Consider the following 13,089-nt stretch of genomic DNA (forward strand, 5'->3'; position numbering starts at 1 on the left):
GAGGGAAGAGGGTTGTGAATGGGGGAGGGGCGGAGACCCTAAGTCCTGGCCCCCTGGGCGGGAATCTGGAGCCTGTTCTAAGGCCCAGGCACTTGCTGCTGGCTTGGCCCAGCCCTCCCTGGGTCCAGAACTGTCTGCCTCAGAACACTGCCTGTACGACCTTTTCCTGCACCACCTTTGCCTGCACCAGTCCCAGAGGGTGCAGTCAGGAAATGACCGTTTCATTATCCACTTAGAAAGTAATAAATTGACGGTGTTTTTCAAGCTTTGCATCGCCCCTGAAGAATCACTGCTGGGGTGGAGAGGGCTGGGTGGTGTAGGAGATGTCAATAGTGAAGAAAGGAGAAGAGCAGTGGTCCTTGAGCAGGAGCGTGGTTCTCCTGACTCCGCCGAACTCCTGCCTGGGTTTTCTTTCTGCCTCTAGACGCCCCCTCCTCCCTGCCAATCCCACAGACGTCTGGACTCACTAGGTCCAACACGGGACATACGATGTCCTCCCAGTGCCTGCCTCTCCTCCCGGGTCCCCATCTCGGTCTCCCTGGAGGCCTCCTTCCCCACACAGTCACCAAGTCCAGAAGCTTCCACCTGGATGTGTTTGGAGAACTTGCCCGGGGCCCAGCCCAGGCCCCACGTGGGGCCTGTCTTCCCTGCCGTCTCAGCCCTCTCAGCCAGCTCTGGGGGAGGGAGAGGGGTCTTGATGAAATACCGCCTGGACAACCCTCACTGAAGCTTTCTCCATCACTGCCATGGGGGGGACCCAGAGTAGGGCCTGAACCCCCAGAAAGGGGTTGCCCAGTGGACAGATGGGGATTCAGCAGCGTTGGTGCTCGTCCTGGAATCCTTTAAATTTGCCCTCAATCCTGATGGGACTGAAGGACGGTGACCAGCTTGGTGACCAGCTTGGTGTTACCGTGCCAGAAATGTGTAACCTTGCCAGGGATACTTTTGAAAAGGGAGGGTCCAGTGTCCCATTGCCTAGATAGATTTCAAAAACCGTATCGTTCTCCTGTCGTGATTTTTACCATGCCTACTTATCACAAGTGGTGCCCGCTTCCACGTAGGGGAGTGAAACAGGTTTCCTGTGAAGGTAAGCGTATCTGAGTTGAAGAAATGAGGTAATTTAGAGAAAAAAAGTAAGAAGGAAGCAGCGGGATACTCCAAACGGCGGATGGGTCTGAAAATCCAGCTTGGGGTGTGAGTTGAGTGTGCGCGCGTAGGTGCACAGGGGGTGTGTCCGTCTTTGTACAGCATCTTGGGAACGAGTGTCTACACGCAAGGGTTTGTGTCTCTGGGGTCTGCGACCCCAGGAGGGGAAGGGGCTGGACTGCGCGCTCTCTCAGGACTCTGTAAGGTTCTGGAACCCAGCCCTAGCAGTGAGCCCATCAGCCTCGGCCGGAAGTCCGGCAATCAGATGCAACCGGCTGGGACTGGCTGCGCGGCGGGGTTGAGGGGCGGGGGAGCGGCTCACAGCCAGCGCGGTGACTCAGCACGGTGGGGCGGGCCGGAGCGGGGCGCGCCCACCCGTATAAGGCTCGGGGCCGCCGTCGCGGGCGCTGGAGTTCTGCCGCCGCCGCTGTTGCTGAGGTCCGCGTCGCCATCAGTGAGTCCCCGCCGCCTGCGGCTCCCAGGGGGATTCCGAGGGGGCTCCCAGGGTTTTGGGGAGCAGTTGGGGCTCTCGGGGGGCCTACAGCGCCCAGAACAGGGGATGCGACCCCAGGGAGGACGGGCGGGCGCCCTGTCCCCCGTAACACGCCTCTCCCAGATGCTAACAGACTTCTCTCTGCATCCTGCAGTGCCGCCCTACACCATCGTCTACTTCCCTGTTCGAGGTAGGGGCCTGTGACGGGGAGGGAGGGGAGGCAGAGGTTGGAGGCTGCAGCAGCTCACGCCCCTCACCCACCTGAGGGAGTCCCCAACCTCCCTTTTCCCTCCATCACGTGGCGACTAGCTCCGCCTTCCCTGTGCCCCAGAGCTGCGCCTTACTGGAGTAAGCAACTTCCTGGCCCTGGCCCGTCCCTCCGCAATGTGCTGGGAGATCATCGGAGGAGTCCTTACCTCCTTGGCTCTTTCCCAGGGCGCTGCGAGGCTGGGGTCCCTGCCCATCCCCACTACCCCGTCCTCCCCTCCCCCAGGGCGCTGCGAGGCCATGCGCATGCTGCTGGCCGACCAGGACCAGAGCTGGAAGGAGGAGGTGGTGACCATGGAGACCTGGCCATCACTCAAGGCCTCCTGTGTGAGTACTTCTGTCGTATCCCGGGTCAGGGGCTGGGCACTGGGGGGCAAAACTAGGGTGGGGGGCAGCCAAGCTCAGCACCTCTGACAGAGCTGTGCATTCCCCCCAGCTGTACGGGCAGCTCCCCAAGTTCCAGGATGGAGACCTGACCCTGTACCAGTCCAATGCCATCTTGCGTCACCTGGGCCGCTCCCTCGGTGAGTCCTGAGGCTGCAGGGGGCCCAGTCCGGGGCAGGGGTCGGCGGGCATCAGTCAGAGTTCCTGAGCATCTGCTCAGTGTTGGCCCCCGAGCCTCTTCCATTTAAATCAAATTGTCCTGCAGCCCTGTGGAGCGGAGGCAAGTGGAGGTTCTCTCACTCGCCTAGGGTCAGGCCCGGGTCTGTCGAGCAATCCCTGCCCTGTAGCAGGCCACCTCCCGCTGAATTCTGAGCATGGACTCAGATGGTCCTTTTCTTCATCCACATCCTCCTCCCTCTGCCCTGGCGGAGGCTCACAGGCAGCCACGTGGCCTGTCTGGTGGGTCAGGCTGTAGTGGCTGGTCAGGCGCCCCGTCATGCTGTCTGCTCTCCCGCCACCCCAGGGCTGTATGGGAAGGACCAGCGGGAGGCGGCCCTGGTGGACATGGTGAATGACGGCGTGGAGGACCTTCGCTGCAAATACGGCACCCTCATCTACACAAACTACGTAAGCACAGACACGGGGACGGTCACTGAGGACAAAGAAAGAAAGGGGCTGGCTTCCTTCTCACCCTACACAACACCCCTCACGCAGCTCTGACTGATCCTTCCCTTGGGCTGCTTCTGGCTGTGCGGGGGGTGGGGGGTCAAGAGCCATTATGGATTGGACACAAGACTCGGCCTCCCTGCCTGGGGGAGGGACCCAGTCAAGTAGCAGGCAATGGCAGAACAGCGTGAGGACAGGAGACATCCAGCCACAGGTGGTCCCCGATCCGCAGCTGGGGGAGGTCAGGAGCACTTCCTGGAGCCAGGTGCAGGAGGAGGAGCACCTACAGTCAGCTTCTAGAAGGGGTGCTGGCACTTTCAGGTGCACGAGGTATCAGGCACGGAGCACATTCAGGGACTTGGGACCAGTTTAGCAGAGGCAAGGCGTGTGTGCCTGTGTGTGTGTGAGAGAGAGAGAGGGAGGGAGGGAGAGTGTCAGGAGATGGAGCTGGAGGGGGCAGCAGGCCCAGGTCCTGAAGGCCTTGAACCAGCTGGCTTGGATGCTGTCTTTGGGGAGTCTAAGCAGGGCGGTATCTGTGAGATCTGGAAAGACCCTACAAGGCTTTTGCAACAGTCTGGTGAGCGATCGTGGCAAGAGTGAACTAGCGAAGAATCGGCAGCTGAAATGGACAGGATGTGGCAATGGCCTGGGGTGGGGGGTGAGGAGAGGAGGGGCGGGGGCGGGGGCTGGGTGAGCGGCGATTCACTGAGATGGGGCAGACAGGAGGGGACGTCTCGGGGCAGGGGCAGAGGCAGGGCGTGCAGCAGCGTGAGCGTCAGGAGGATGGTACACAGTGGCATCTTTCTGGCAGGAGGCGGGCAAGGAGGACTATGTGAAGGCACTGCCCCAGCACCTGAAGCCTTTCGAGACCCTGCTGTCCCAGAACCACGGCGGCCAGGCCTTCATCGTGGGCAACCAGGTGAGCTGACCCTGTCCCGCCCCTTCCCCACCACCCTCTTCTTACAGATGGCAAACCGGTGCGGAGAGAGCACGTGAGCCATTGGTTCAGCAAAGCTGGGCAGACCAAGGGACCGGCTCAGGCTCCCTGCCTCACACCTCCCACACCCACTGAGTCCCTGCCCCACTCTGCCCTGCAGATCTCCTTTGCTGACTACAATCTGCTGGACTTGCTGCGGAGTCACCAGGTCCTGGCCTCCAGCTGCCTGGACTCCTTCCCCCTGCTCTCGGCCTACGTGGCCCGCCTCAGCGCCCGGCCCAAGCTCCAGGCCTTCCTGGCCTCCCCGGAGCACGTGAACCGCCCCATCAATGGCAACAGGAAACAGTGAGGGCTTGTGGCACCCTCAGCAAGAGGCAGGGAGCTGCCTGCTTCCCTTTCCCCAGGACCAATAAAGTTTCCAAGAGAGAAGCAGTGCTGTGAGCATTGAGTTTTCTGGGGAGGGGGCTCCCTGATCCTCTCAGGCTTGGGGGAGGGACAGGCAGCTGGACAGGATACTTGAATCCTGAAACACAGAGTGTCCTCCTGGAGCCCTCAACCAGCTCTGTGTTTACTGAACTCCAGAAACAAAGAGAAAAAAAAAGAAAGAAACAGGAAGAGAAATCAACCATGGTCCCCGCTCTGGAGATCCCCACAGTCTACAGAGGACAGGCTCACTTAAATAAACATGCTTTCTGCTCTCAGCAGGCCACCTGCCAGAGGGCCTCCATCCAGGACTGCAGGAGCTGAGGGGCCCTTGGCCGAGGAGGGGCGTGGGGAGGAGCTGAGCCGCTCAGAGCAGCCCCGGGCTGGGTCGGTGGGAGGGTCAGTCACTTCTGCTCAGATGGGGCTCTCCTTTCTTCCTTGTGCGTCGTGGGCATGGGAGCCACACTGGGCGATCCAGGCGGCTCGCCTCCTGCCTTCTCTCACCATCTTTGTCAGCTGGGCAAAGAGAATGACCCAGCCTGGGTGAGCTGGCTGTGGGTTGTCCACAGTGGGGAGGCACTGGGGTGCAAACAGGTTGTGGCTCTCGGGGCTCCCACGGATGGCTGGAGGGGAGGGCCTGTGGGAGGCCCCCTTGGTGCAGCCTGGAGGAGCAGACCCTTCTCTGGGGAGCCTTGCCCAGCATCAGAGCCTCCTGCCCAAAGCAGGGAACCTCTCAGTAAGTCAACCTCTCTTATTGCTGAGAGAACTCAAAGTAGGTGCGACTTCCAGGAAATGTTATTTAAGGGCCCAGAGGGAAGCAGCTCTGCAGTGACTAAAGTGTCCTGCCTGCACGCTGCAGGGGTGGTGGGTTGGCAGAGGGGTACCTGCACCCATCCCACATACAGAGCCCCAGTTGAGGGGCCATTCATGGTGTCAGAGCAATCACGGCTCCAGCATCAGGGCAGCCATGATTCAGTTCATGCCTAAACACCCTCGGAGCACCCCAGGAGCACAGAACAGCTGAGAGCAGTGCCATTGGGCAGGTGGCTGGGGAAATGGGTTAGAGGCTGGAACAGACATTGCCCGTGGGGGACATTGGCTTCAGGAAGTGTGGATCAAAACTAAGAGGCATGTATCCCTGAACCATCTATAGCTGCCCTTGCAAATAAGGATAATAATTGCTAAAGCTAATGGAGTACCTTCGATGCCAGGCATTATACTAAATGCCTTAGTATATTACCTTCCTTAGTCCTCACCACCCTTGAGTAGGTACTCTTATCCCTATTTATGAATGAGGTAACTGAGTCACAGAACGTTTAACTTGCTGAAGAGTGAATAGAGGCACCAGCAGGGTTATCATTACATTATTGCTTGTGATCACAACAGGTTGAAAATAGAACAGGTGTCCATCAGCAGGAGACTGCCTAAGTACATTAGGTGCACACACAATGGATTTTGCTACTGTGAAAAAGAGCAAGGAGGCCTGGATCAGGCCTTTTGGGAGCATGGGGCTGAGCCAACAGAGTGCAGCCCTCTTTGCAAGAGACTTTTTTCTATTGCTCACAGATGATATTTGGGAAAATGACACTTCCCTGACCCCTCTGCAGTTGGGAGGGGCCATATAACATGTTCTGGCCATGTTGGACTGTGGGCAGAGTGGGTGAATCACTTCCAAGGACACCATGGAGCAGGACACGTGGTGCGGTTGAGCAGTGGCCTTGTGGTTTTACACTGCTGGCATTTTACAGTTATTTGTTATTGCAGCATAACCTGACCCATCCTGTCTGATCTATCCTTTTTTCTCAGCTCAGGCTAACGGAATCCAGTCACCTCCCAACTTTGTCCTGCCTCTGAAGGTGATCAGGGAAGGGGAGGGGGCTATGACTCTGGGGTATTCTCCCCACTCCAACAGTAGGCCCCTCTGGCTCTCCCAGACCAGCCCCTGAGAGCTGTCAGTGATGGGGAACTGAGAAAATGTCTTCATCTGGGAGTGGAGGAAGACACGCAAGCTGAGGGAGGTGATCGGAGAGAGACTAAAGGGCTCAGCCCTCTCCTTGGCCTGGACATTTGGCTGCAGGGCCAAAGTGGGACAGATTCTCCTGGAGACAGCACCTGGACCTGGAGACCATGGCTAGGTGACTTTGGCCACTGGGGAGAGCAAAGGATGGTTTCAGAGCCGGGCCGGGCCTACTCCTGCCTGGGAGCACACTGCACTTGCACACCTCATCCACTGCATCCCAAAGGCCTGCCCCCACGGACTGATGGAGACCTTCTGCACTCCACTATCTCCTGACCTCAGCACCTCCCTCACCTCTCTTTTGGAAACTCCACTTCCCTCCTAGCTGGTTCTAGCTGCCCTCTGTGAAAATAAAGACCAGCAAATGACAGCAAGCTGTATACTCAGAGCTGGCTCCAGCAAGGGAATCGGCCACTGCCAAAGGCTGGCTCAAAGGCAGGCAGAGGAGTGAAGAAGCTTTATGGGGGAAAAGGGAGACTTCAGCTGTGCCCTGAATGGAGGCTGTCGGCCTGGGGAGCTGTAGGTGGGCTGACTGGAAGTTGGGGCATCCTATGTCACTGCTTAGGGGAGCAGATTTGGCTTCCTCTGGTTGGTCCTAAGTTGGACAAGGGGATAAAAATTAAGGAAGCTGTCACTTATTAAGTCCTGGACATTTGGGGTGATGATTATTTAAAAGGGTTATCGTTGGCTTTCCGGATTGTTCCTAGAGATAGCACTCTGACTTCCTACAAGTCTGACCTATAATGGGCTGGCTTCCTGTCCGGTTATTGTAGATAAGAGGTCGGTTTCCAGGCAGGTTGCTGCAGGTTGTGGGTCAGATCTTTTTCCATACACGGTCTGGCCATTGTCCATTATGTGTTCAGTTCCTCTGCAGAGAGGTGACCCCAGCTACAGCAACTGGAAGCCTTTTCCTCAGGCATTTACCTTGAGTGGAGAAATCCTGTAGGGGGAAAGCAGGAGCCCACACATTCTCCTTTGAGGAACAGTCCCTGGCTCATTTCTGGGCCCTAGAGGAGACTGAACACTCAGGGGGCACCAGAGGATCAGTCTGAGTTGCCCATGAGAACAGCGAGTCAGAGATGGTGTGCCAAACAGCACTGCTTCCAGGACATGTGAGGGACTCGGGAAACTGCAGGAGTTCGTGGTTCACGTTGCCAATGTGCCTGCACCTGCCACACCTGGCCTGGAGGGCCCTGGGGGCTAACCAGGAGCTGGGCTTCCCCAGGGCTCCGTGCAGCAGGGCTGCTGGCTCTGGCCAAGGTGGGCAGCCCTGAAGGGCCCTGGAGAAGGAAGCTCTCCCCAGGGAAGAACTTTGAGTGGCACCTCTCACTGCCCACTTTGCCAGGAAAGAGAGAAGGCCAAGGTCAGCATCCAAAGTCCTGGGCAGAGAGAGGCCAGTGCTCAGGAACTTGGAAGGGGCAAAATGGGGGTGGGGGGAAGCGGGGGAGGTAGGAGCTGGCGTTGAGGTTGTTGGCATAAAGGATTAAGGGAGGGCCTTAGGGTGGCCAGTGGGATGACCCTGCTGCAGAACAAGGCTCCAAACAATCGGGGGCGCTGACCTCTAGAAGGCTCGCTGCTTCCTCCTACCCCAGCCGACCCAGTGCCTACTCGGTGGGTTTCCAGGCACCTATTGCTGCAGAACAAACTTGGTGGCATCACTCTCTATCAGGAATCCAGGCCGGCCGCCGTAGGCCTGATGCTGCACAGGCCTGGTCTGGCCTACCGCCCTTGGCTACATGCAGTGGGCGGGGCTAGCAGCCTGCGAGCCGCGGGCGGGTCCCCAAGCTCCACTCGCGCCTCCGCCGTACCCCCGCCCAGAGCATGCGCAGAGAGGTCCGTACCCGGCTGGGAGAGCAGCGGAGGCCCCTGCGAGAAGTGGAAACTGATCCAATGACAGGATCTGTAGCCAGCAAACCTGCCACGAAGTTTACAGTCCCCTCTGTCACCCAGAACTTACGTCAAACTTCCTGCTCGCTCCTAACACGACAAATATCAACGGACAACAAACAATTGCCAGATATTTGAGGGAAATCTCTAACATAAAAGAGAGGAACAATAATAAACAGGAGGGGGAAAAGGAACTCAGAGAAGATACTGTGCAGGCTGTGCATGAGAAAACTTCAAATAAACTTTAATCAGTATCTTCAGGGAGATAAGAAAAGTTATTACATCTGGAGGATAAAAGGAGGCTATTAAAAAGAGCGTTTCCCGGAAAAATTAAAAATATAATAGCAGAAATGAAAAATCTCAGGGGCTTCCCTGGTGGTGCAGTGGTTAAGAATCTGCCTGCCATTGCAGAGGACACGGGTTCTAGCCCTGGTCCGGGAAGATCCCACATGCTGAGAAGCAACTAAGCCAGTGTGCCACAACTACTGAGCCTGTGCTCTAGAACACGTGAGCCACAACTACTGAGCCCACGTGCCACAACTACTGAAGCCCGCCAGCCTAGAGCCCGGGCTCCGCAACAAAGAGTAGCCCCTGTTCGCCGCAACTAGAGAAAGTCTGCGTGCAGCAACGAAGACCCCACGCAGCCAAAAATAAAGAAATAAAATAAATAAATTTATCAAAAAAGAAAAAAAAAATCTCAGATGGTAAAGTTGAAAAATACATATGAAAATAGAACAAAAAGATAAAAGCATGGAAAGATGAGAAAAACAGAGTATTATTCGAGGGAGTCTAGAGAGAGGGAGAGAAGAGGGTAGAAAAAAATCGGATGGAGCAGATTATCAAATGAATAATACATTTTCTCAGGACTGAAGAAGGTGAGCTTTCACGTTGAAAGGCACAATGAGTGCCCAGCACATTGAATGAAGAAGGACCAAAGACTGATACAAAAGCAGATCATGAGATTCCAGAGCCCCAGAAGGCAAATGAAGACCCTGCAACCTTCCAGAGAGAGAAAAACACCACACACGAGGGATAAAGAATTTGAAATCGCGTCAGATATCTTGTGGTGGTGATGAAACATGTCCACAAATACTTCGACGCTCCGGCATCTCTATGCTCTCCCGTGGAAGCTGGGCAGGACTTTGCTGCTGCCTCAGTGAAGAGAAAACAGTGGAAGCCACACGATGGGGCTTCCCAGGCTAAGTTTGAGAAGGTCACACAGCTTTGCAGTTTCTCTCGAGACACTTGCTTCAGTCATTGTGCAAAAGGTCCAGCCACCCTGAGGCTGCCACACAGAGAGCCCATGTGGAGAGACCAGAGATGGGGAGAAAAAGGGAGGGAAGGAGCAGTGATGAAGACACACCTGCTCCCAGCTGCCCAGCCCTGGAAGTGACACTCTTCACTTCTGCCCCATCCAGATACAAGGGGGCTCTGTGCCCAGGAGGAGGAAATAAGTTTGTCATATCTAGTCAGTCCCTACCACATACAACATCAGATCTATACATATACAGGAACTTGATGTGTGATAGCAGTGCCATCACAAATACTGAATAAGTTTGAAGAGTTATTTAGTATTAGTAAAACTGATTCACCATATTGAGAAAAATGACTGGATTCTTATCTCACGCCATTTACAACAATAAACTCCAGATAGATCAGTTGTTCTCAGCTGGGGGTGATTTTGTCCCCCAGATTATGCTTGGCCACGTCTGGAGATATTTCTGTTGTCACAACTTATGGGGTGCTGCTGGCACTTAGGGATGCTGCTAAGCTTCTCACAATGCACAGGACAGCCACTCACAGCAAAGAACTGTATAGGCCCGAATGTCCACAGTGTCAAGATTGAGAAACCCTGCCATAGGGTTCACCTATATGTGAACGAGAAAAATAAAATAATAACAGGAAAAAAGTAAGAGATTTCTTTATGACCTTGGACTGGGGATGAATTCCTTAAACAAGGCCCCCAAATGAATGAACTTGACTACATCAAAACTGAGGATTTCTCTTGTACAATGATGATTACTATTTATCAGATTATCAGATAAATGATCAACTCAAAGGAAATATATTTGCCACATCTGACGGGGGAGGGAGGACCAGTGGTTTACAATGTTGGAGATGGTGTTCCCACTAATCTTTCAGAATCCCCCCAAAGGGGGCCTTCCTGGTGGCACAGTGGTTAAGAATCCGCCTGCCAGTGCAGGGGACACGGGTTCCAGCCCTGGTCCGGGAAGATCCCACATGCCGCGGAGCAACTAAGCCCGTGCGCCGCAACTACTGAGCCTGCGTGCGGCAACTACTGAAGCCTGCGCGCCTAGAGCCCGTGCTCCACAACGAGAGAAGCCACCGTGATGAGAAGCCTGTGCACTGCAACATAGAGTAGCCCCTGCTCGCCACAACTAGAGAAAACCCGCGCAGCAACAAAGACCCGACACAGCCATAAAAAAAACAAAACAAAACACAAAACCCCAAAGCCACAAAGACCATAAAAAACCAAACACACACTCCATCTCTCACGTATGTAGGAGACATCTGAAGTGATTACAGTTATGAGCTTCTATGCATCAAATAACATACCCTGACGTTCATAAAGCAAAAGCTGATGGGAAGACGGGGACTTAGGCAACTGGAAACAACAAATGTCCAACTCTGAAATAAGAAAACAGAGAAGGCACTGTCCTTTCAATTGCTCATGGGACATTTACCATAGTAACCATATGTCATGGTGCAGAGAAAGTTTTAGAACATTCCAGAGGGAAAGAGAGGAACAGTACAGACAACAGTCTCTCATTATAAGGCAATAAAATGAAAAATAGTAAAACCCAGGGAACAAAAAGACTAATGTTTACAGTTATAATATTTATATTTATAAGTATATTTATAAATCTCTCTTAAAATGGCATGGGACTTCCCTGGCAGTCCAATGGTTAGGACTCCACGCTTCCACTGCAGGGGACATGGGTTCGATCCCTGGTTGGGGAATTAAGATCCCACATGCCGTGGTGTGTGAGGCAAAAAAAAAAACGAAAAAGAATGGCATGTCAAAAAAGAAATCAAAACCAGAATTGCAGAACTTCTAGCAAATTATGATAAAGAAGCACCATAAATCGGAAGTGTTGGTCTGCTTGTCTCGATTACTCTAGCTTTATCATTAATCTTGCTATCTGGCAGGGCAGATCCCCCCAACCCTCTTGTTCCTCTTCAAAATTGGTTTGGCCCTTCTTGGCCCTTTGTTCTTCTATATCCATTTTAGAATCAGTTTTCCCAGTTCCATGAAAAGCCTTGATGGGATTTTGATTGGAATTGCAAAGAGTTTGTAAATTAACTTGGAAAGATGTGGTATCTTTATGATATTGTCACCCACCTGTTAAAGTCCCCTCAGCAGCTGCAGTACTGGCTAGAGGCAAAGGGAATGTGGGATTCTTGAAGGACGAAGGCAGCCGTAAACACTGGCTATGGTGTCATGACCCATTGCAGAAGTGGCGCCCCTCCATGTGTCCTTTGTGGCTCTGAGTTTTGTGTGTTGGGAGGAAATTGTCTTTGGAAGGTGCAAAGTGGTCACGGGAAGAAGAACATGTACCAGAAGATGAATAGCTCAACCTGTCTCTAATAAACACTCAACTGGTTTTTCTTTTTGCTGATTTATAAGGTAGGGCCTGGCGTTTCTAAAAACTGAACCTTGAGCCTCACATTTCTAACAGCTTGGGATTAGTCAAGGGGTGTGTAAGCTCTTCCTGGTATCTGTCCTCCCAAATAGCCGTCAAGGGCTACACGGGGCAAAGAAGAGACTACAGTTTTTGTGTTAAGGGACAAAGGGGGTGTAGGCAGAACGCCAAGGAACAACTTGAGGATGGGAAAAGGACCAACATGGAGACACTCCAGATACCTAGACCTGATCTACTGGGTGTCTGAGTGTGGATCTGCTGCCAGGGAGGTGCCAGGGTGGGTGGGCTGAGCGGACTGTACCGGTCCCTGGGACCTGTGCCCAACTGAAACTTCACAGGTCCTCCCTGTTGGAGACTGCATGATGGTGCCCAGTGCTTCAGGACCAGTATGAGCCAAAGAGGGACCCTGAGACACTGGCAGCCTGACAGGGAGTGGTTCTCACGCCAGGACGAGAGTCTGCAGAGCATGTGAGGGCACCCTGCCCTGGAGAGCAGGGAAGGAGGCTGGGTCACATGCATCGTTAATTGTGTTGCTTGCCCCAAATGCACTCACATTGTCCTGTGTGTACCTCACCAGCCATGACTGATCGACTTTACTTTCTCCGATTTAAATTAATGGAAAAAAAGATAGATTTCCAGTTCAAGATATTAGAGTAGAACCTGAAATGCACCCTGTCCTTCTCAAACACATCAAAATCAGAGAAGGAAAAAAAGCGTTAATAACGATATTCCAACCACATAGAAATGAAAAGGGGAATTCTGTGTAGACTTGACATAAGGCTCTCTTTGAAGGAAAGAAATAGGAAGAAACCCACAGCCTGGGGCGGGAGCTGAAGCCTTGTGACTTAGCCAGGAAGCAGGAACACAGCCAAGCCAAATGCACAGGCTTGGGGCCAAGTCCTCAGTCTGTACCCAGTGCTGGAGAGCAAGGCTGAGAGCCTCCCGTGACTGAGGCCAGGTCTCCACCAGGAGCATGAGGCAGGGGGCCAGAAATGCCCTCCCTGCCAGGTCACAAACAGGGCCAACCCAGAAAACAGGAGTGCAGAATTTGGGATGGAAGTAAGTACAGAGGGAAGCAGTATACCTGTTTTTGTTTCATATTCAGCAGGAGGATAGATGTATGAACTAGCTTTTGCTGGAAAAAGAAATTTTGTCATGACTGTTAAAAATGTAAGGGAGGGGACTTCCCTGGTGGCGCAGTGGT

At 53.8% G+C, this 13,089-nt stretch overlaps 1 protein-coding gene across 1 annotated transcript; it reads left to right on the top strand.

The window, feature by feature from the left end:
* The first annotated feature begins 1,513 nt into the window (after positions 1–1,513).
* Positions 1,514–4,322, top strand: LOC132370086 (glutathione S-transferase P). Its single transcript, XM_059929839.1, has 7 exons — positions 1,514–1,600; positions 1,794–1,829; positions 2,133–2,233; positions 2,343–2,430; positions 2,814–2,917; positions 3,768–3,875; positions 4,054–4,322. Coding segments are annotated over exons 1-7 (627 nt in total). The 5' UTR covers positions 1,514–1,599; the 3' UTR covers positions 4,243–4,322.
* Positions 4,323–13,089: the final 8,767 nt, after the last annotated feature.

This window comes from Balaenoptera ricei, chromosome 8, assembly GCF_028023285.1.
Source record: "Balaenoptera ricei isolate mBalRic1 chromosome 8, mBalRic1.hap2, whole genome shotgun sequence".
NCBI classification, from domain to species: Eukaryota; Metazoa; Chordata; class Mammalia; order Artiodactyla; family Balaenopteridae; genus Balaenoptera; species Balaenoptera ricei.